The 22513-nt window shown below is 48.0% G+C and overlaps 1 protein-coding gene across 5 annotated transcripts; it reads left to right on the top strand.

Moving 5' to 3' along the window:
- The first annotated feature begins 1680 nt into the window (after positions 1 to 1680).
- On the top strand, positions 1681 to 22233 carry ARHGDIA (Rho GDP dissociation inhibitor alpha). Of its 5 annotated transcripts, XM_088663039.1 has the most exons (7): positions 1681 to 1811; positions 2428 to 2477; positions 16826 to 17030; positions 17987 to 18070; positions 20016 to 20092; positions 20203 to 20266; positions 20612 to 22233. In XM_088663039.1, exons 3-7 carry the CDS (start codon positions 16841 to 16843, stop codon positions 20809 to 20811), a joined length of 615 nt encoding a protein of 204 aa, XP_088519165.1. In that variant the 5' UTR covers positions 1681 to 1811; positions 2428 to 2477; positions 16826 to 16840; the 3' UTR covers positions 20812 to 22233. The 5 variants fall into 5 exon arrangements, with proteins under 5 accessions (XP_088519165.1, XP_034960145.1, XP_034960144.1 ...); XM_035104254.3 differs by lacking the exon at positions 2428 to 2477 and having other exon boundaries at positions 1681 to 1774; XM_035104253.3 differs by lacking the exons at positions 1681 to 1811; positions 2428 to 2477 and adding an exon at positions 9354 to 9485.
- The last annotated feature ends 280 nt before the right edge of the window (positions 22234 to 22513 follow it).

Here is a 22513-nt window from a genome sequence, read left to right as displayed (position 1 = left end):
TTAGGGATGCAGGTGGCGCGGTGGTCTAAACCACTGAGCCTAGGGCTTGCTGATCTGAAGGTCGGAGGTTTGAATTCCCGTGATGGGGTGAGCTCCTGTTGTTCGGTCCCAGCTCCTGCCCACCTAACAGTTCGAAAGCATGTCAAAGTGCAAGTAGATAAATAGGTACCGCTTCAGCGGGAAGGTAAACAGTGTTTCTGTGCGCTGCTCTGGTTCACCAGAAGCGGCTTAGTCATACTGGCCACATGACTGTCTGCGGACAAATGCTGGCTTCCTCGGCCTATAGAGCGTGAGGAGTGTCGCAACCCCAGTCGTCCGCGACTGGACCGAACGGTCAGGGGTACCTTTACCTTTACACTACTTTTTAGTAATTGCAAAAACTGCATTTTGTTTTTTTAGGATTACAGTATTTTAAATACTATAGGGATTAAGTTTGTCGTTCCTTGAAAAACATATTTAATGAGGTAGTGGGCAATTGGCTAATTTGGACTTGTTTATGAGTGGGCACACAATTCATGTAGTGCAAATTAAAAATATGTTGGCATAGATTAATCGGGCAGCAGTTCAGTCTTTTAACACATCAGTTCTAGTTACAGGTACGTGTTGGTCTGACGTAGAAACAAAATAAATTCCTTCCAAACCAACTAAGTTTGTCATTGGTATGAGCTCTTGTGTGCATGCTCATACCAATGACAAACTTGGTTGCTCTCTAAGGTGCTACTGGAAGGAACTTTTTTATTTTAACACATCAGTGTTCCCCATGTGTGCCCAACACTCGTTGGAATGGATCATGCGTTGCCTTCGTAAATGCAGGCTGTATTCTTTAAGAAAGCGTTAAAGAGTTGCTTACGCCTAATACTTCCTAATCGTTCAGTGGTCCGCTCTTGTGTGTTTACCCCCAAAAGCTGAACTTTTCCAAATTGGTGTCCCGTATTCTTGCACGTCAATTCCGCATGAAAAAATAAGTTTTTATTTGATGGCGGTGAGAAGTAATCTTCTGCTGAGATGACCTGTGTTTACCGCTAAAATCCTAAATATACAGTACCGTACTTACGTTTATGAGGAAGCGAGGCTCACCAAACAAGGACGGGGGAAGAAATGGGGTGGGGGCAATTTGGGCATAATATTTAGAAGCCAGGCTGTGGGGAGGTGGCAAAAACAATTCCTGTAAATGTATAGGACAAACAATGGAAGGGTGCGATGGTCACTTAACGTGGTGTGGAAGAGGGAACTCAACGTTTGCCGCTGCTGCAAAAACCTCGCCACCGCCCCTCTTCCCCCTCCTATGCCTTCCTCCAGTGCTAGAAGAAAAGGCCTCGGACCCCCTAAAAGCCTCGACTTCCTTCTCCACACAATGGAAGAGCGTCATCCGCCCGGCGCACAGGAGACAAAAGTCCGCCATTCCCACCCCAAGATGGCCGCCGGGCGGGGAAAAGAGGAATTTCGCCCCGCCCTCTTTCCCGTCTCCCTATCTCATATGTAGATACTCTAGGCGTTGGGGCGCGCGCTCTCTGATCCGGCTCGGCTCCCTTTTCCCGCCTCCGCTTTAGAAGCCAATGCGCGGCCCGCTCACCGGACGTGACGTCTCACCGGAGGGCGGGTGGCAGCCGGGATAGCCTGCCTGCCGGCGGAAGGAAGTGACGCCAAGGGAACATCGCGGAAGTGTGGGGGCGGGTGTGCGCGCGCGGGGTGGATCTGGGCGGTGGCGGGCGGCGTTTGTCACCGGTGGCGGCAGAAATAGCAGGAGCAGCGACACCAGCAACACCGGCGCAAGGTAGAGGCCGGCGTTGGGCAAGGGGGCTGCAACTGAGGTCGGGGCTTCTGGGCTTGGGGCGGGCTGCTGCTGCAATACCTGGAAACCTATTTTTCTCCCGTATTTCCCCCCTATCCTGCTTCTCCACCCCACCCTTCTTTGGCTTTGGCGATGATGGTCGCCCGCCGTTTCTGCTCGCCGTCGCCTCTGCGGAGTGGCTTTTTGGTTACCCTTCCGCCCTAGTGGGAGTCGCACACCTCAGGGCCGGTTTGCGTTATGAATGGGCGACCTGTGCGCGCGCCCGTTAATATTTCGGTTGGGGTGCCGTCCATTGAGCTCTGCAGCTAACTTCCTCTCGCCATCCCTTAATAGTCTCCCGTGCCTGTTAGTGATGCCATGTAGGCACCTGCTCGCATGGGGTGGGGGAGGGAATAAACTTGCCTTTCTGATGGCTAATCCTAGATATATTTTTTTACTCTGTTCATACTCAGATTTCTTGTTCTTGCCTTCCTTTATAATAAGCGACCAGTTCCCATGCTTTTGTTTCTTTGTCTGTTTCGTTGGAATAGGCCTAAAGTGTATCTCTGCCTGCTCTATAGCTGCTTGGGTAGGCGTTGCTGGACTTCACACCTTCCTGGTCTTTCCTCCATAGGAGCTCTTATTTTTTTCCTCAGCAATTTCCTTCAAGTCAAGCCTGCAGCAAGTGTGTGTTAAAGTTATTTTTGTAAGTGCCTGCTCAGTTTATCATTGACATGAAATTTCACACAAGGCCTTTGAGAAAGTCGCTGTATGAGAGAATATGGGTGAGCTTGAGGGCTTTATTTGAGTTAAAACGTGGCATTTGGTCACTTGTTTCCCCCCTGGAGTAAGGGGGGCTCAGTATTGTACAGAGAGTGTCATTTCATCCATGACTGAGTTGATATATTTCTGTTTCTAGGTTTAGAACAGAGGAAGCCAATGTGGTGCCATCCAGGTGTTGTTGGACTCCTGTCATCCCTGACCATGCTGCTTGGGGCTGATGGGAGTTCTAGTCCAGCAGTCTTAATGTAAACAGTCTACAGGCTTGAAAAGCATCTCTTCTTTTTATATTAAGCCCTGGTGTGGGTGAAAGTTCATATCACAATCACTAACGAAGGTCACTACTCAAACTGTTCTATTAACAAAACCTTTATTTGAGCCTGTTCTCTCCATGGGATATGCTTCATGTTGGCTCTGCTTATAGAACCCTACAAAGGGGTTGGATTGAAACATTGGGACTAATTGCCTGCACATTGAGATGTGGATGAAATGCATATCCTATGGACCAACAGCATGCTATGCAGCTAATGCTAATTCCATAGCAAAATGTGATTGATAATAGGGTACGTATTTATGGCAGTATGATCATATTTGTGGCTAAAAGTCATTGGATGCAGAGGATCAATTTGACCGCTATACATTTGTGGAGCTTTGTTGCCATAGGTAGGGCTGTATCACTTTTTGGCATTGGATTAATGACACTGATAAAATGTTTTCTAGGGCATAATGGCTGATCTATTCTTTTAGCAGTCTTCTGGAAAGACCTAGAGATGCTGGAGGGGCACCCACAGACCTGGACTCTGTTGTTACTGAGTGTTCTGTAGTCTAAGTGTCCAGTAGTAGCAGAGGTGTTGAGAGTGGGAGGCACAATGTTATCTGCACAGGTTTGTCATACCTTATCTATAAGGTGTGTGTGTAAATCTAGTGCCAACTTCTCGGTCCTGCAAACAGTTATAAGAATATAAATTCATGCCGTATACAGGAGGAAATTACAAAAAATGTAAAACAATATTCCTTCTAACTAATGCTATGTCTGTACTGTAATGGGTAAAGCTGCTTAGATGCAACATGTATCTTGTTTGCATCCTTTCTGAGAGTGCACAAAATCTTAGCTACATTTCCTGAACCAGCCTGTTGCACTGTAGGCTTCCTTTTATAGGCTGCAACTAATCAGCCAAGATTTGGTTTAGGGTGGGGACCTTTCTGGCTCTACAGGCCACATTTCACAGTCACAAATGATGCTCGGAGAACCAGCAGGCAGCAAGGACAAGACCTCAACCTTTTGGCTCAGCCTTGTCCAGACTCATGTGGGGTAAGGTAGATACCATAAGAGTGGCTTGCCCAAGATGGCCTCACTGTCCAAATGGGGAAGTCCAGAAGACCATGATTGGCCTCTGGGTCAGAGGGTCCTGGGGGACTGAAATCTGGTCAGTCTTGATGCTCAGTGAATCACATCAGGAATATGCTGAAAGCAGAAGCTTTATCCTTTATGTAGCCATTCTGTATGAAAAAACTCAGCAAGGAAGATGCTTCTCTTCTGCTTTAGGGAAGGTACAGGGTTTTTTTCTCTTATCGGCAGGCTGTGGGTGAAATAAAGGAAATGTAATTAAGGATTCCAGTGACTACAGTCAAGCAGTGATTGGTGGATCTTTGATAAGTGATCTAGCTGCCAGTGTGCTACAAGTTATCCAGTCTGTCTACCTACTTTACTTTGGATTGCTTCAGCTGCTTTGCCGATCTTGTGGCACTATTCTGTAAGAGGTCCTGCTAGCTTGGTCTTCACTTTCTCAGTTCCAGTACTCAGAGCTCAGCTAACACACAACTGACCTTTCAGCACCAGTGATCTACTGGCTTTGGGCTTCCTAATGTTTTAGGTTGGCACTGTAGCAGTACCAGTAAAAGACAGGACTCCTGTCATGCCTTTACTCTGGTCAATATTTGCTGCTCTGTTTCCATGGTGAGTGCTTGTGTATGCTGCAGCTTAGCAAACTTGTACTATCAGCTAATACATCGTGGCAAATGAACGTTGCACAGCGGGTAAATGCAGATTAGAATCTGTCGTGCCTAATTCTCCACCAGTATGAGAACTTCAGAGCACTCAAGCAAAGCTCACCAATGCTTGGAGGCTATAAAATGCCAGTTTGTGAAAGAGTTCTGTATCAGGCTGTTCTCCCGGCTTTAAAGGCTGCGAATGTTTTAGCAACAAAGTCTTTTCAATTCTGTATGAAATGCTAACAGATGTGGTCAAAACCAGCAAGAGTTACATGATCTGGCAATCAATGGCTTCCTGCATCCCCTGGCTCAATTGTGCATGTAAAAAGGATAAATCCAAACTCCCCACTGATCCCTTTCTCCCTCACTGCAGCAGAGTGCATTAGCTCTAAGGCTAATGGGATCTCCAGTTCGTTCAGATGGAACATTCTGCCAAAGTGAATTAGTGGCTCAGCCTTGGGGACCATTCGTGTGAGGAGCTTCTGTTCTTGCCTCTCATCAGCAGCAAATTTCCCTGGTGGCAAAACCCTGTGTCTTCCCTGCAGTGCTGAATGTTTCTCTGTCTGTTTGGCAGTCTGATTAATGATGTGGATTGTGCTTTCTTGGAAGACCTTGCTTCTCTGGGACCCCCCCCCCTTCTTCCCTTTAGAAACATCCAAAGGGTGAAAAGACTGGATGAGTAGCGAGGGTCTGTCAGTAGAAGAAACTGGGAGCAGTGCTGGCAAGCAGTAATGCTGGGCAGTTGCAAACAAGCTGCCCTGCTGCTCCTGAAATATGTTAGCTGTAAAATAGAGCCCAATGTATTAGTTTTGGCCCTTTCACACTAAAGATTGCTTACACATTTACTTTTCTCTGTACAGCGATTTCTGTGTAGGAAAACTAGCTTTCCTTTCTGTGCAGTGTGTTGTGCCTGTACAGTATTTCATGCCATGGGTATGCAGATTAGCACACAGCCCCGCTGCCTGATAAGTACAGAACAAGTGCATGTGCCAGATTTCACACATTTTGTTGTATAGCAACATGTACTCAGATTTATTCCATGAATGAAAGTGTGTGGGAAGCAGGTTTCCCCTCCCAGAACCATTGTATTGACCCATTGTCTAACCCAGGCATCCCCAAACTTCGGCCCTCCAGATGTTTTGGACTACAATCCCCATCTTCCCCGACCACTGGTCCTGTTAGCTAGGGATCATGGGAGTTGTGGGCCAAAACATCTGGAGGGCCGCAGTTTGGGGATGCCTGGTCTAACCAGTGGCATGTAACAGACTGATATAGCCAGTGTTGTATTGGTCAGCCTGTGCTGACCAAGGAATGAGATGGTCATTGTAATGCTGCAAAGAATATACAGTATAGAGCCATTTGCTGTGAGAGCAATTGGGAATTGGACCGTAGATCTTTACAGATGTAGTTAAGTACCCTAATCACTTGAGGGCAGGCAAGCTTTTCTGTGTTACTAATTGGCTGTTTTTAATCTCAGGTACTTTTAGGTGCTGCCTGAAATCTTCAGATGCAAAATTGGCTCAGATATTATACCTCTCTGAGTTAATCATGTCAACATGATAGCGGCTCTCAAATTCAGGTGCATGAGGATGGCCACTTGCTCTAGAGCTATATTTAGTGTGTAGAGGTGCTCCAGTTCCTAGATAAATTGTCGGTTCTATATTAGTACTGAAAGTGTTCTAAATAGTCCTTGAAGCTGCAGTGCTACTTAATCCCCCTTTTCCTGACCCATCTTCTCCCCCTGGCTTTCCACACTTTCCAGTTCAGTTAGGACACAAATATAGCGTTAAAATAAACTCCTTCCTCTCAATCTCTTTTCATCTTTAATTTTCTGTTGCTTCTAGATGGTATAGAATAATTTCCCAATAATAAGTGTATGTAGTTCATGTGGAAAACATGAACTAATTTTGAAATGAAGCGCTCATAACTTTGACCTAAACTCTGTTAGCACTACATGGTCTAGTGTAGGCTATGCATGCATGTATGAACAAATTGTTCCAATGTATCTATATATTATTGTGGTCTGTTGGTGATCCTTAGCATTTTTAATGTGCTGATATGACTGTTAAAACAATGTAATACCCAATAAGTTTCAGAGGGGTAACTGTTTTGTTTAATCTGTTTTTAAGCAAAACCAAAACCTTTTGGCACATTAAACACTAATGAATTTATTTTGGCTTTTGCTTTCATGCCAATTTCCATGATTTGCTTGTATCTGCAAGCTTACAGGCATCACCCTGCCCATGCTCTCTGCTGTAGATTAGATTGAAGGTTGTACAAAAGGTTCTAATACTAAGCTTGTTGCATATGATTTTGTGGTTTGATACTAGAAAGATCTAGTAGTATAAATAGGGTGAATACAGGGGAAGCTAAACAAAGCTTGCTGTAGTTAAACATTGATGCTTACATTCCAGTTTATGTATATGGCTTTTCGCTCATGTGACTTGCACCTACCGTAGCTATTTGCTGGAATCAAAAGGTGTCATGGCACCATAAAGCAGGAGCGAGGAATTGGTGATCAACACCCATTAACCCCAGCCAGCTTGCTCAGTGGTTAAAGGTGATGGGAGTGGTTGTCCAGCAATGTCTTGAGGGCCACAGGTTCCCCAGTCTTGCTTTAAAGTAAAGTAAAGGGGCCCCTGACCATCAGGTCCAGTCGTGTCCGACTCTGGGGTTGCGGCGCTCATCTTGCTCTATAGGCCGAGGGAGCCGGCGTTTGTCCGCAGACAGCTTCCGGTTCATGTGGCCAGCATGACAAAGCTGCTTCTGGCGAACCAGAGCAGCGCACGGAAACGCCGTTTACCTTCCCGCCGGAGCGGTCCCTATTTATCTACTTGCACTTTGATGTGCTTTCGAACTGCTAGGTGGGCAGGAGCTGGGACCAAGCAACAGGAGCTCACCCCGTTGCAGGGATTCGAACCGCCGACCTTCTGATCAGCAAGCCCTAGACCAGGGGTCCCCAGACTACGGCCCCCGGGCCGGATGCGGCCCAATTAGCCTCCCAATCTGGCCCGCAACGCCCGCCGCCTGCTGCCGCCGCCCGCTTTTACGGCGCACAGCGCGGCGGCGATCTTCAAAATCGGCAAAAAATCGCCGAAAATCCTTTGTGCGCATGCGTATGGGCCTCTCCCGACCCAGAAGAGGTCATTTCCAATGCACTTCCGGGTCGGGGGAGGCCCATACGCATGCGCACAAGCGATTTTCGGCGATTTTTCCCCGACCGTGTGCGTGCGCACGGGCGCACGCTCCCCGCCCTCCGGCCCGCTGCGCGCGCACTCCCCTACTCTCCGGCCCGCCGTGCGGTCGGCGCGGCGGGCACCGGCCCGAAGCCGGGTAAGTCTGGGGACCCCTGCCCTAGACTCTGTGATTTAACCCACAGCGCCACCTGGGTCCCAATGGTACAAAACTCTTGGCCTTGCTGTACCAGCCTAACCCTGGCAGTCCTTTGGAGCACAAGTTACTTTCCTGTAACTTTGAACAACACTGCCGTGATTTCCATGGAAGTCTCCCCCACCCACCTGAAATTTGTTCTCTGTGCTGCTTAAGATACTGTGGCGCCAATCTTGCAAGAGTTTATGCCACTGTTCTCTGTTCTCCTCTGCTGTGCTTGGGAAAAGTGGAAAGTCTAACTTGAATGGCTCTTTCTGGTATTGGACACAGCTCCACCATCGGGGCAGATTTCGTGAGCAGAGTGCCTGAGAGTGTGATTTAAAACAAATCTGCTGGTGTTGCTTCTGCTGCCACCTGGAAATGGCGATAAAGGGCCTTTGTTCCCTCTAGGCGGTCTTTATCCTGCTGACCCTTCGTAAACTGCTCTCTTCCTCCAAGGAAGGGCCAACGTCTTGTTAGAAAGTGGCCTTCCTCTTTGATTGGAAACGGCTCCTCTTAATGCAGGCAGGGATTTTGTGACCTGATGTGAAGGGAAGCTGCTCCCTGGCAAGGGCATATGAGCTTGCCCTCCCCCCTCAAAGCCTTCTCTGTTATACTACAATTGCATGGCCCCTTCGCCTGCAGCAAATCTGCGTGTGCTGGGAGCGAAGTCTGCTTTCTAGGACTGCATAGTCCCTTGTGTGTGATGGGGCCAGGCTGTGGTGTCTGCCTTCCCTGGAAGTCCTGGCAGCTGAAAAGGCTTTCCAGCCTCATATCGACAGCAGTCTTGAGAGGATTAACGTTCTGGCCTGGGGTGGGGAGACAGGGGAGGCAAAGTATCATCATATTCTGTGCCACTGCTGGGCTTGCAGTGCTTTGTGAATGGTGAATCATGCAATCCAATTTCTGACAGCTCCTGTCTGACTCTTTTCTCTCCTCCCCCCTTTGGATTTATTTTTATTAAAGATTTGTCTTTCTTACACATCAGTTACATTTGTTGTGAGACAATTGTGCTGTGTACCGTATAAGGTTGGGGGAAAAGAGGGGTGGGGTGGTGAGGCTTATATTCTTTTATATAGTGTACGTGTCAGCGTCAACTGAGTAGGTTCTCTTTCTATTTTCTGGTATTACATTTCCTTGGTAGTGAGAGGTATTGGGGGGGCAGGGTGTGGTTGGTTGTCTGTGGTTGGCTGCAGTGGGGTTTGTTTTCATTTGTGAGGTGGGGGGGGGCTTGTTGGGTCAGGTAAGCCAGACTGATTCGTATGCTGTCGGCGGATTCTTCTTGTCTTGTTGGGCTGTGTATGTGATAAAGGGAAGCCATACTGGGGTGAAGGCATCCTCTTCTATTTGTCCCTGTGTCAGTTTCAGTTTTTCGGTTAGCTTTTCTAGTAAGGCCTTTTCTCATACAATTTGATACCATTGGTCCATGTTTACTCCTGACAGGTCTTTCCAGTGTCTGGCTTTCCAGTGTCTGGCTATGAGGCTTCTGGCTGCTGAGAGTAGGTGGGATTTAAGCTCTGTATGTGAGTGGTCATTATGATATTGGAAGATGTTCAGTAGCGCCAGTTCTGCGGTGAGTTCTAATACCTGTTTAGTTATTTTGCATATCTCTTATAGGGCTGCTATCCAGAAGGGTTGGGATTTTAGGGCATTCCCACAACATGTGGAGGTATGTGCCCGTGGAGGTGCAACTTCTCCAACATCTTGGTGGGGTTCCTGGGCGTATCAGCGCCAGTTTCTGTGGTGTTAAGTGCTACCTGTAGGTGAGTTTCAGAGTGAGTTCCCTTCTTTTGGCTGATACGAATTTAAAGGGAGGTTTAGACCACATTCTAGTCCATTGGGTGGGGTTAATTTCATAGCCTATGTCGTGCTCCCATTGCTCTTTGATTATGTCAAGGGAGTTTGTGGGATTTTGGAGCAGTATTTTGTATATTGTGGATACCATCCCTTTGCCATGTCCCTCTGTTGTCAGGAGAAGGTTTTTGAAGGTGATCAAGGGCCTAGTCGCTGTTGATTTTACTGCTGGATTGTTTAAGAAGGCATGTAGTTGATGGTGTGGTAGCCAAGGTATTTCCATGTCCCCTAGTTTGTCTTGTATTTCTTGTTTTGGTATGGGTTTGTTGTTTTTGTAGAAGTCTTTTAGACAGTGTAGGCCTTTGGCTTGCCAGGTTTTTATCTGGAGGTTTTGTGCTGCGTGTTGTAATAGTGGGTGATAAGCCAGTGGGGTTTGGGATAGTTTGCCTACTTTTCCCTTCTGTGTGAACCTGTCCAGTGTTGTGCGGTTTTTCTTTAGTTTGTTTTGGAGAAATGGGTATGCTGTTGTGGGGATGTTTTCGATGGTGTCTCTCTCCAAGTGGACCCATTGTCTGTGCCTGACTCTTTTCTGTGGTGCAGCCTTGAATTAACTGGGTAGTCATAGGCAACAAGGAATTGCATGCAGGCAAGTGAATGGGAGAGTCACACCATCCCTCTTCTATGCCCATCACAAAAGCCCCTTGGACTGCCAGAGGAGGGAAGACACCCACACACTATTAACATTTATTGTAAGCTTGTGGGTTTCTTAACAAGGTTACTTCAGTGTGTATTGCCCCGATCCCTATAGTTCATAATTCCTGCTATTGCTGTGTACTTCACTTAGTTTTCTGGGGTGGATAAGAGGTGGCGAGGTTCTCGCTCTGCAGCAATACTTGTAATGTGGATGTCAGTTTCCAGGATTGGAGGTGGTGTGTGGCTGTGTTTGTGTATGACAGGGAATTTTTCATGAGACTGGGGCCTAGTGATGCACATGAATCCTACTAGCTGCTTTTTTCATGGGGTTGGAAGCAGGGATAACAGTGAGCCTAGCAACACAACTTGGGACTGCATGATGCTAGCGTGGGTGGTATAATAGGTACTTATGATAGTCCGTCCCCCCATATAGATTGCTTCTTGGCTGCCTTTAGGGGAAAAGAAGTGGGGTGTAGGCAGAAGTCTGTAAGTGGGCCTAACCCACATAGGAAAGCAGCTGAGCTGTGCCAGTGGCAGCAGCTCTTCAGTAATGTCTAAGGCATGTGGTCACACCCTTGGGGAGCGAGCCAGCTTCCTGATTGGAAGGGGAGGGGCATTGCTGCTTTCCATCCCTTTATACTTCCAGTCCTGACAGCGAGCTGCTGTGCCTTAAAGGGGCACTCCAGCTGGAGCAAGGAAAATACTGCTGCTAGCCAACAGCTTCTCCCCCTTGAGGACCCTGTGCGCACACAGGAAAACAACTCCCAAGGGTGGGGGCAGACAACTGCTTTTTTCTGTGTAGCCTTCCTATTGCACACAAGTCCCCTTCCCTGGTATAGTTTTACCTACACCTTTTATTCCAAGGAAGGTCTCCCTCAGTTCCTGGAATTCTTTGAAGATTGCTGAACTACAGTATGTTTTGCAGTTCTACGATGCAAGGAGGGACAGGGGCAACTAGGGTTGGTGTTCCTCCTCTGGAAGGTAACTGCCCCAGGTAATTTTCCATTCCTTATCCTTGGTTTTACGAACAGTGTTCAAAATTAGACAGGCTCTGGGTGCATTTTGCAACCTTGGTTTAAGGAGCCACTTGGTGCCTAGTTTATATAGCTGAGTTTCTAACACAGCTTCTGAGGTGGGACATACCTAGTTGCTCATTTCAACATAGTTGGCTTGGCTTAGGAACATGTTGGCCGATGCCTTGCTACTGAATATTTATGAAGAAGGCTGTTTGCATTGGCTGCCTGGTATCTTGGAAATCTCTGCCTTTTGCCTCTCTCTCTCTCTCTCTCCCCTATGAAAGATGAGAGATCAGTGTGTTTGTTCAGTCAACTTTAAACCGTAGTAGTAGTAGTAGTAGTTAACACTGCTGCAGTAAAAAGATTGAAGCCCTGCCCTTTCACAACACATGTACCTCAGCAAATGTCAGTGTTTATGAGAAAAGTCTGGAGCACTTGTTTGTGTTCATGTGATAACTAGCCTTCTTAAATCAGTATTTGAGCCTTTTCAAGTATTTAGGTACCGTGTTTCCCCTTTTTTAATACGTAGTCATAAAGTAAGCCATGGCAGGATTTCTAGGCATGTGCGAAACGTAAGACATACCCCGAAAATAAGGCATACCTCGGGAGAGGTTTGAGACCATGTGGGAGGGGGTGCATGAATTGAGCGCGTTGCCAGGTGAGCCACGCTGGGAGCCTCCCTGCTCTTCCCAGGACTTTTTTCCACTCGGGCCGAGCGCCCGGACAGGGAAACCCCCCGGCGTCGGGAGCGCTGCTAGCCCCTTCCGCGCCTCTGGAGCACTGTGGGCTGCATGGTCCAAGGCTGAGCAGCAACGGGAGGCCCGCTGGCCCTTCCGTGCCGCCAGGGCAACGGACGGCGGCGGGAGCGCTGCTGGCCCCTTCCACTCCTCTAGAGTGTCGTGGGCTGCATGGCCCAAGGCTGAGCGGCGACGGGAGGCCTGTGGGCCCTTTCACGCCGCCGGGGCGACGGACGGCTTTTTTTTTCCTAGTCGCTTTTAAAAACAAGGCGCTGGACTAGAGGGACCTTTGGTTTGGTCCGCCTGGGCTCTTTCTGTTTAAGCGTGTGCCTTTCTGTTTAAGCACGGGAGAACAGTTCTTCGGAGAGGCTCTCCCGGCTCCCGCCTTGGGCTCTGCAGCACCACCTCCCACACAGAGGAAGCTGACCCCTGCGGAAGCCCTCACGCCCGTCCCTCAAAGCCATGTTGTGCCGGAGCAGCCCAGCAGCTTAGCCGGCAATGTCTCGCCCTGCTCCCAATCCGCCTTGCCACCCACGACTGGGCCATTTCAGATTCCGTCCCACTCCCGCCCTGCCTCCTCAGCCGCTGTGCGACCTAGCCCCAGCCAGCCAGCCGCCCAAGCCTGGCTCCTTGAAGGCTTCGCCTTAGCAAAATCCCTGCCTAGGCTGGAGCTGGGGGAGCCTCGCGCCATCGCTTCACACACCCGCTCACGGCGCGCCCCAAGCACCAAGCAACCCCGGCGCGGGACCTGCCCGGTTCCCGCGTGCGCAGGTTCAGGCCGCGGCTTCGGCACTGAACGGACGGTGACGGGAGCGCTGCTGGCCCCCTTCTGCCCCGCCGGAATGTTGTGGGCCGCATGGCCTCGGCGCCCGGAACCGGCGGCTGCTGCAGCGCCAAGCACTCGGAGCGCTCAGCAGCGCCCCGAGCCAGCGGGCTGTCATAAGGTACCGTAATAACCAGCTTGCTGACTACCGGTACACTTTCCTCCCTTCCTGTATTCCGAGAGCCAGTCTCTGCAAATTCCACCCTTCCTGTCTGCCTTATAAGACCAACGAGCAACAGAAGGTACCGTAATAAAATAAAATAAAATAAAAACCTAATAAAAAATTAAGACATCCCCTGAAAATAAGACACCTTGTGTTTTTTTGAGGAAAAAAAGTTATAAGACGGTGTCTTAAAAAAGGGGAAACATGGTAGAACCACCACTACATCAGTCTTTTTGAAAGAGGCTTAAATCGAGAAGATCTGCTATGGAGAAGCAAGCATTTCTTTATACTGAAGACATAAAGATAGTCACGGAGGCCACATCTGCACCATACTAAACCTCTTTTATGTGGCTTCTTCCAAAGAATCCTGGGAACGAGAGTTAGAATTCCCAGAGTGGTTTAACAGCTAGTCCCGCTTCCCTGGGAGTTGTGAGTATTATACCTCTGCAAAGGAGGAAAGCAGCTCTCAGTATCCTAAACAAATGCAGTTCCCAGAGCCCTTTCTAGGAAGGACCGAATGTTAAGGTGGTGTAATCATGCTTTATGTCAGGTGCAGAAGTGACCTATGTTACAAGTGTTTCTGGTGGATGCTGTTGGCCCTTGTCTGCCTTCCCCTTTGAGAGTTATGCATGCTTGCGGATGGAAGCCACAGATCATGTGATTGTTGTACCGTACTTTCCCAGTTGAGCTACCTTTGTGGAGTTCTTCCGTCCAATAAAAAGTTGTTCCAGCTGTACTGAGTCTTGGTTAGTTGATCAAAATCCTGGCATTTCTACTCTTAATTGTTAAAAACAACAGCAACCCATAAGGTTCATTTTTTGGATAAGCAAGGAGTCTTGTGTACAAAATTTGCCAGGTGCATTTTGCACCTGACTGTCGGCCACTTGCAACCAAGTGAAGATGCCTGAGTGATAGGATGGTGCCTGACATCACCATCTGGAGGTGCATGCCTGGGGATCCTTGGATCTTGACTGTTTTCACATACTAATACCCCATCCTGTACAATTTTATTGGTTATATTTTATCTGCACAATCAGAATGAATTTCAGGAACCGAAATGCTTTTTTCTGTACAACGTGAGCAGGAGCAGTGAACGCCATTATACGGTAGTTAATTGTTGTAGCTTGTCTTCACTTACCCTGCTCACAGTTGTGAATAATGTTCTTATGTTATGAATGGTCTATGTCACCATTAAGAAAAGGAGGTAGGAATATGCCAATATATATGTGGACTGTCTCTAAATAAAGTGGCTTTTCTTCTTGTAAGTTCTCAAATCTCTTAACCTAGCTCAAGAAGGTAATCTGATCTAGCCAGATGTTTAACTAATAATCAATCACAGTCAGTCTGTCGTTTGAAAAATAAGACTTTAGAGCCGTCTTGCCCAAAAAATGGCAACTAGACATTCCGTTTTGGCGACTGTAACCTTGGTTTAAGGAGCCATATGACACCTAGCTTATATATCTTAGTTTCTAACACTGCTTGTGCCAAGGTTAGAAAAATTATTATGACATATTATGACATCATAAAACATCAGATACATTGTAAGCCACATGAACAAGTCCTCCCAGAACTGCTGTCCGTTACCTGATTGAATAATTAGTGACAAAGCATTTCTGTCCCCGTTTTCATTTGTTCTCCATCAAATACAAGGGCAGAGGACGCTTCCTGAAAATTGAAATACAGTCGTACCTTGGAAGTCGAACAAAATCCATTCTGGAAGTCCGTTCAACTTCCAAAACATTTGGAAACCAAAGCACAGCTTCTGTTTGGCTGCAGGAAGCTCCTGTAGCCAAGTGGAAGCCGCGCCAGACGTTTCGGTTCCCAAGACCGTTAGCAAACCAGAACTTCCTGGTTTGCGGTGTTCGGGAGCCAAAACGTCCGAATACCAAGACATTTGGGATCCAAGGTACGACTATACAGTTTTGAATGACTTTGGCATACTTTTGCCCAGTTTGAGATTTACTGCTTCATCCAAGTCCTGCAGGTGCAGGCAAGATTGGGTGCTAAGTAGCAAAGGCTCCTGTTGAGGCAGTTCTTACAGCCAGGTGTCTGGTCTTTTAGTGGTCCTGAAATTTGCAGGTACACAAACCTTCGACCCCAGAGCACAGTCGGGGGCTGGGCTAGACTCAAGAGCCATATCTCAGTGGTGGTGAACATGCAAAAAGTCCCCGACTCATTTCCATAGCAGAGCTGGGGAAGACCGCGGGCTTAAAAACCCTGCAGAGCTGCTTCCAGTCAGTGTAGGCTGCCCTGAACTAGATAGGCCCAATGTCCACTGTGTTATATGCAGCTTTTTATGAGCAGAGAAGACCTTTGAAAGCTCACCAGGTTTTTTTGGGGGGGGGGAGTATATTGTTTTCTGCCTTGTTACCCAATAAGATTTCATAATAATGTGTCAAAGTTAAAAACAACAACATGTTTAGCAGGATTCATCTGGCATCCTGATGCTCTTTTCCCGTTTGTGATGCTTTGAGGCAAAAGACCTGGCTTCACTTCAACTTATTGTTTGTCACGATGAGATTGTACTTTGGAGGCAACAAGCCACCCACAACTAATCAGTTGGGTTAGTGTGGAGTTTGTTCCAGCTGTCAAGTGCGCTCCACTCTCTCCTGATTGGGTCCTTTTAGCATCTACGTAGTGCCTGTTGGCAGTGATTTTAGCCCTTGTCCTGACCTCTGCATATTTATGTAAAGTGAATCGGAGGAGAGGAGAGGCACAAGAGGAAGCAAGGAAGAAAATTGGTGGCAGCGGAAGAGCTACTTCCCCCGAACCCCCTTTTTTATTTATTTAAAAAAGACAGAGGCCTGGGCTCGCTGGTTGCCAACAGCACAAAAGGAAAATTCCAAGGCCTTTGAAACCCCGTTGCTTGAGAACACCACCTCAGATCATTTCTAACCTTTCCAGGGAGCCCCCTGGGATGAGTTGCAACTTCAAAGGGCTTTTCGTAGCCTGCAGAGGAGTTGGGAGTGTCTGAACTGGGTTTTATAATGAGAGCAGGCTCCTTTAACCATGGTTACCATAATAGCTTCCTATTCGCTGTCCTGAGATAGCTTGGAGGAAGCTTGCCCCACCTCACTCCATGACTGGTCCCTCCGCCTGCCCACCCCAGCCAATAATAGCAGCCACCTTCGCTGGCTTTGTTTAGCATTGGGTATAACTGGGTGCTTTATTTCTCCTTCAGACGGGCAGCGGGTGCTGCCAACCCTAGCCCGCCTGCTGTGTGAGTTGGGGTGCCGTTGGCTTATATGGGGCAGATTTTGGCTAAAAGGGCTAGCATGCAGTGATAAAGACCAGGGTGGAGCAGCAAGCTTGTCGCTTGGTTGATTCGCTTCCTTCCAGGTCCTGAGTGAGGTAGAACAGAACATCTATCTGGCAATGAGGCTCTTTTAACTTCAGCAGCAGGGGGCAAAGTGCAAAGGTTCACATCCTGTGGTGCCTCTCTTGAGGAGGAGGAGGGGAGCATATCAGCTAGGAACCTCAGTCTCTGCGACTTTAATTCCTTCAGGAATTCTGTGCACCAAGACAAAAATCTCAGAAAGTTAAAGGATTACAGCACCTGGGGAATTTCCTTGAGCTTTGGCAAGGGTTTTCCCCCTTGCAGACATTGTTGTTTCTAGCCAAGTTGCCGTAGCTAATGCACTTGTTTGTGTCCCTTCCTTCTCTCCTCTCTCTCCCACCCCCAAATAGGTCATAGTTGCAGACATGGCTGAACAAGAGCCTACCCCCGAACAGCTGGCCCAGATTGCAGCTGAGAATGAGGAGGACGAGCACTCTGTCAACTACAAGCCCCCTGCCCAGAAGAGCATCCAGGAGATTCAGGAACTGGACAAGGATGATGAGAGTTTACGCAAGTACAAGGAGGCCCTGTTGGGAAATGTTGCCATCGCTGTCGGTGAGTCCCTGGAGGACGTATTTGGGCTTACTGTGCGAGGGAAGCAGGCCTTCTGAAACCTGCCCCGCTTTCTCACACATGCATGCTTCTCCAAAAGTATTTGGCCCTCTTCTATTTGGATGTGGTGTGGAAACCATCTGGTCTAAGCCAAGAGCTGAGGTCCTGAGGAAAGAAGCTTGGGAGTTGCCCAGTCCTGAAATCCATGGTCTTGGAGGGGGGAATTGTCTCTGCAAACTGGAACTTTAGACTTTGAATAAACTCTACAGGTTTGTAACCAGATCTAAGTCAGGAGTAAATTTGCGTAAGCCTTGTCTTCTCTCTCTCTCTCTCTCTCTCTCTCTCTCTCTCTCACACACACACACACACACACACACTGCTAATTACTTTTTTTGGCAGCACCTGAGATGATGGGGAACAAGTAGAGGTACTGGTAGGCGGGTAGGGGGTGAGAAACTATAGGGACCAGGGAACCATGAGAGTTAAAGGCCCAAAGCTTTCCTCTTAATCTGAGTTTTGGGATCCACTTATGGCTTTCAGGACAGTCCATTTGTGAAGAGAACATTAAGTAAACTTAGGCACAAAGGGTTGTACCCAATGAAGTTGACCTGTTAGCACAAGGACTTTGGCCTGCACGATAAGACTTTCCTTCACACTCCTCAAATTTGCTCAGCAGAGGTGGTGGTGGAAAACCCAGAATGGAGGTGCATGAGGAGAAAGCAGGGAGAACAAGCCCAGTTGCACAGGCAGAGGCCCTTAATGGGACAATTGAATTGGATACAACCCAAAGGCTCACCAGGTGGCAGATTTGTTGACTGCTGCGCAGTACATTGGTGGATCCATACTTGCCATGCTTTTTTGCTGCTCTGCTCTGCAGCCCATCCCTGCAGCTATCAAATGAGATACTTAAGGGCTGGTCTGCTTACCCTCTAGTATTTATGCCTTAACTTCTCTTCCAGATCCCAGCACTCCAAACGTGGTGGTAACAAAACTGACTTTGGTCTGCGCTACTGCTCCTGGACCCTTGGAGTTGGACCTCACAGGTGAGTGGGTTAAGTCAGAATATATGATCGGTCCTGTACAGGTAGGCTAGACTGGTTCACCAGAGGATCTTTCAGTCTCAATACATTGCATTCTCACTGCAGATAGCCAGCCCTATACAAACATCTACTGCTACAGAGTTTCGCCCTACAGCATTTGCTTTGCACCCAGTTTTGATAGAGAAGAGGTCATTGCCAGAACTGAGAGCCATTTGAAGAGTTTTTCCTGCACAGTTGCTGCTGTGATGTGGTTTAAGGCTCGTCTTGCCTATTACGGAATAGGCTTGTGTTAAAGTCATCTTAGGGCTCAGCATTGATCCATGAGATAGACTAATTCTTAGTTTCAGAGCAGCCAAATTTACATTTGGCTGTTCAGACAGCCTACCGGTCCAGTGGTAGAGCAGTCACCCAACAAAGGCGCCTGCCTCGTTTCACATCTGCACCTTTGCATTCTGGGAAAGGTCTGCCAGACTTTGGCTAGGAGAGAGTGCAGTTTGCAGAGTTGTGGCAGAGCTACCAGCTGGAATAAGCAGGTTGCCAGAGGGGAAAACAATCCGGACCTGAATGCACAATTTCCTTTTTCTTTTTGGACAGAAGGAAATACAGTGGTACCTCGGTTTATGAACACAATTGGTTCTGGAAGTCTGTTCATAAACTGAAGCGTTCATAAACTGAAGCGAACTTTTCCATTGAAAGTAATGGAAAGTGGATTAATCCGTTCCAGACGGGTCCGCGAAGTACTTAAACTGAAGCGTTCATAAACTGAAACATGGGTGTAATTGGTTCCGGAAGTCTGTTCATAAACTGAAGCGTTCATAAACTGAAGCGAACTTTCCCATTGAAAGTAATGGAAAGTGAATTAATCCGTTCCAGATGGGTCTGCGGCGTTCGTAAACCGAGGTGTTCATAAACCAAGGTTTCACTGTATTAAACTACGGTAGGACTCAGTGCAAACCCAGCCATTTTACCGAGTGCTGCAGTGCCAGCTGAATAGCCTGCAAAATGGCCTAGTATACAAGCCTTTGGATTGTCTGAACTGGACAACAGGCATCAGTCTAGGCTTGTGCCATTCTGGTGTTCTTTCATTCTGGTGTTGCTTTGATGCTCCATGGCTAGAAAAAACAATGATACCGTTAAACATTCACAACCATACTTTAAAACACATAAAATTTAAAACGCTAAACCAGATTTCTAAGCATCTGGGTAGGCTTTGTCTAAACCAGAATGTATTTAGCAGGCACCGAAAAGAGTACAGTGAAGGCAATTGTTGTTGTTTAGTCGTTTAGTCGTGTCCGACTCTTTGTGACCCCATGGACCAGAGCACGCCAGGCACTCCTGTCTTGCACTGCCTCCCGCAGTTTGGTCAAACTCATGTTCGTAGCTTCGAGAACACTGTCCAACCATCTTGTCCTCTGTCGTCCCCTTTTCCTTGTGCCCTCCATCTTTCCCAACATCAGGGTCTTTTCCAGGGAGCCTTCTCTTCTCATGAGGTGGCCAAAGTATTGGAGCCTCAGCTTCACGATCTGTCCTTCCAGGGAGCACTCAGGGCTGATTTCCTTCAGAATGGATAGGTTTGATCTTCTTGCAGTCCATGGGACTCTCAAGAGTCTCCTCCAGCACCATAATTCAAAAGCATCAATTCTATAGCTTGACCTCAATAGGAGTAGCTTGACCTCAATAGGCAGGGAGTTCCAAAGGGCAGGCGCTGCCACACTAAACAATCGAGTTCTTAAAAATGAAGAACGGGTATTATGTGGCACCCACAGTAGCGCCAATCCTAAGTAATCAAATGGGCATACGTGGAGCAAAGGGATCTCGTAGGTAAACTGGTCCCAAGTTGCTAAGGGCTTTATATGCTAATATACATAGAAATCAATCTGCTGCTCTTTGCTTTAAAGCTCTCAGTGGAAAGTTTGTCTTTGATTCCTGCCTTCTCCTTGCTGTTCAGGTGACCTGGAGAGTTTCAAGAAGCAGTGCTTTGTCCTGAAGGAAGGTGTTGAATACCAGCTAAAAATCTCCTTTCGGGTAAGGTCTCTTGTCTTACTGGTCAGCCTTCGGGTTGTGCTCTGGCCTTTAGGATTTTGTGTGTCAAGAGAAAAGTGCTTGTTGGCTGATGGAATTCTCTGTCTATTTAGGTGCACAAAGAGATTGTTTCGGGGTTGAAGTATATTCAGCACACATTCAGGAAAGGAGTAAAAAGTAAGTGTCAAGGAGTGGGAGGGGTCATGTGCAGTAGATCCCATACCTTTCGTTTGCTTTTCACGAAGCAAAAGGGGGGGACGACTTCACAATGGTTTTTCAGAGGCGTTCTATCAACTTTTAGTTTGAAACATTATCTCAATAAAACTGGAACTTGGTGTTTGAGCTGATACAGAGGATGTGTTGCTTCTGCTTGAATGCCAACCATGCAGGCGGCAGTAGCGAGCGATTCCGATGGCTTTGGAAGGCTGGCTCTTCCCTCTCCGCACAAAAACTCTTTGGAGAGTCATTGGCGCATTTCAAATATTCTGGTTCTGTGTCTTGTGTTTTCCCCCCCCCTTCTAGTTGACAAGACTGACTACATGGTTGGGAGCTACGGGCCACGTGCTGAGGACTACGAGTTCCTGACCCCCATGGAGGAAGCCCCCAAGGGCATGCTGGCTCGGGGCAGCTACAACATCCGATCCAAATTTACAGACGACGACAAGACAGACCACCTTTCCTGGGAGTGGAACCTAAACATCAAGAAGGAGTGGAAGGATTAGCCCTTCCCTAGCCAAATCCTGAGAGTTGCTCAGACAGTGGCTACAGTAGGAGAAAAAAAAACACCCCACCCTGTACCAAAGTGCTGGCATTGAGACCCTCCCTCCCCTTCCCCATTCTTAAGCTCATCAGGAAGACCTTTTGGTTCAACGCCCCACATATTTCCTCCCAAGAATCACTGAAAGAAATTGACCAAACCTGCACTGTCTGGCCCAAGCGCAGAGGTGGAAGTGCTCTCTCTCCTTTCTCTGGCCTCCCGATTATGAGGTCTGCTGCTTCTGACCCACTTTGAATACATTTCAGGCAGGTGCTGAAGGGGAAGCAACATTCCTGCCTGCAGGGGAGAGGATTCGGAGGCACTCCTGTCTCTGGGTGAAGGGCAAGGTGCTGAGGAATCGATTCCATGCAGAGCTGGGAACTGCCTGCTGCCTCCCCCCCCCAATTGTTTCCAGGCTCAATCATGTTCATGGCCTGCCCCTTCTCCTCCGGAGACGTGGGTCGGCTTTCCATTTGTGATGGTTTCCTGTAACCATGATGCCTTAATGTGTATAACATACATCCTCCAGGGAGGGCCCCCCCCCGACCTTGTTACACTTTTTTATATGTGCTCCTGTCCTGTCCCCCACACATACCCCTCCCTCCTCCTGATTTTTCCATCTTCTGGCCAGACCATCCCCCTGCTGAGGCTGATGTCTCCAAAGGCTTACGCTGCTACCCTTACAGACTCCCTGTGGCCAGAGAAGCGCTTGCTTCCAGCTAGGGAGGTGGGGCCTGTTGGTGGGCGTGGAAGTTACGAGTGCCACTGTCATCTCCATGTTAGTTCTGTCACACCTAAACTGGCTGCAAAGTGCTGAAGTTCCCAGGGCAGCCCCTGGGTTTTAGGGCTGGAAGAAGGATTGGCCCAGCTCAGCTGCTCCTCACCAGATCTGAACAAAAGAGCTTGCTATGGACAAATATTCGAGAGCAGTGAATGCCTTATGTATCTGTTCTGCCTTTGAAATCATGTGCCTGGCCTGTCAGTATTTATTATTGCCTTGATTAGATGCTTCTCCTTCATGCTGCCCAGACAGCCCTGCTACCCCCAGTAGAAACCCCACTGACGTGGAAGGAGGAGGCCTCGCAGGGCCTGCTCTCTTGTTTTGTCAGGTGGGCATGTTCCAGCTCAGCAGCCCAACTCAGCGGGGCTATTGCGAGTCCCAAACTTGTGTTAGAACTGGGACCAAGCGCGTGGTGTGTGTGTGTGGTTCTCTTTCATAGCTACATCTCTGCCCCCGACTCCTCTTCCCCACTCCGTCCCTTGCAGGATTTTTTTTTTGTTAAATTGATTTGATGCGTTTTTGTCTATAAATCTAAAGATCTGGATTAACAGATTTGGAATCATCAGCTTCCCCTTTACTGACGGTAAAATAAAATCTTGAAACTGACATGGTTTTCGCTTCCTCGTCGAAGTTCTTCCAAGCTTGCTGTGAGCAGTGGGTGTGGGAGGGGGAAATGGGGCTCAGACACCCAAGGCCTCCAGATGTTGTTGGACTACAACACCCATCCATCCCTGACCTTTGCTTCATGCTGGCTGGGACTGATGGGAGCAGGGAGTTCAACAACATTTAAGGGCCGCAAGCATCCCGTCCCTGACTCAACAAGGAGGAATTGCCAAGGCTTAGGAAATCCAGCTTTTGCAGTGATACCATGTATTGATACCGCACT

The sequence above is a fragment of the Zootoca vivipara genome, chromosome 2, assembly GCF_965207765.1.
Source record: "Zootoca vivipara chromosome 2, rZooViv2.hap1.1, whole genome shotgun sequence".
Lineage (NCBI taxonomy): Eukaryota > Metazoa > Chordata > Lepidosauria > Squamata > Lacertidae > Zootoca > Zootoca vivipara.
Note: the sequence above shows the minus strand (reverse complement) of the source record. Positions and strands in the feature narration are given on the sequence as shown.

Excerpts from the sequence above, each read along its gene's own strand:
- ARHGDIA (XM_035104253.3), top strand. The coding sequence starts at position 9,462 with ATGTTCAGTAGCGCCAGTTCTGCG. Across the intron at positions 17,031-17,986 it reads AAATGTTGCCATCGCTGTCG|ATCCCAGCACTCCAAACGTG; the intron begins GTGAGTCCCTGG and ends CTTCTCTTCCAG. Across the intron at positions 18,071-20,015 it reads CTTGGAGTTGGACCTCACAG|GTGACCTGGAGAGTTTCAAG; the intron begins GTGAGTGGGTTA and ends CTTGCTGTTCAG.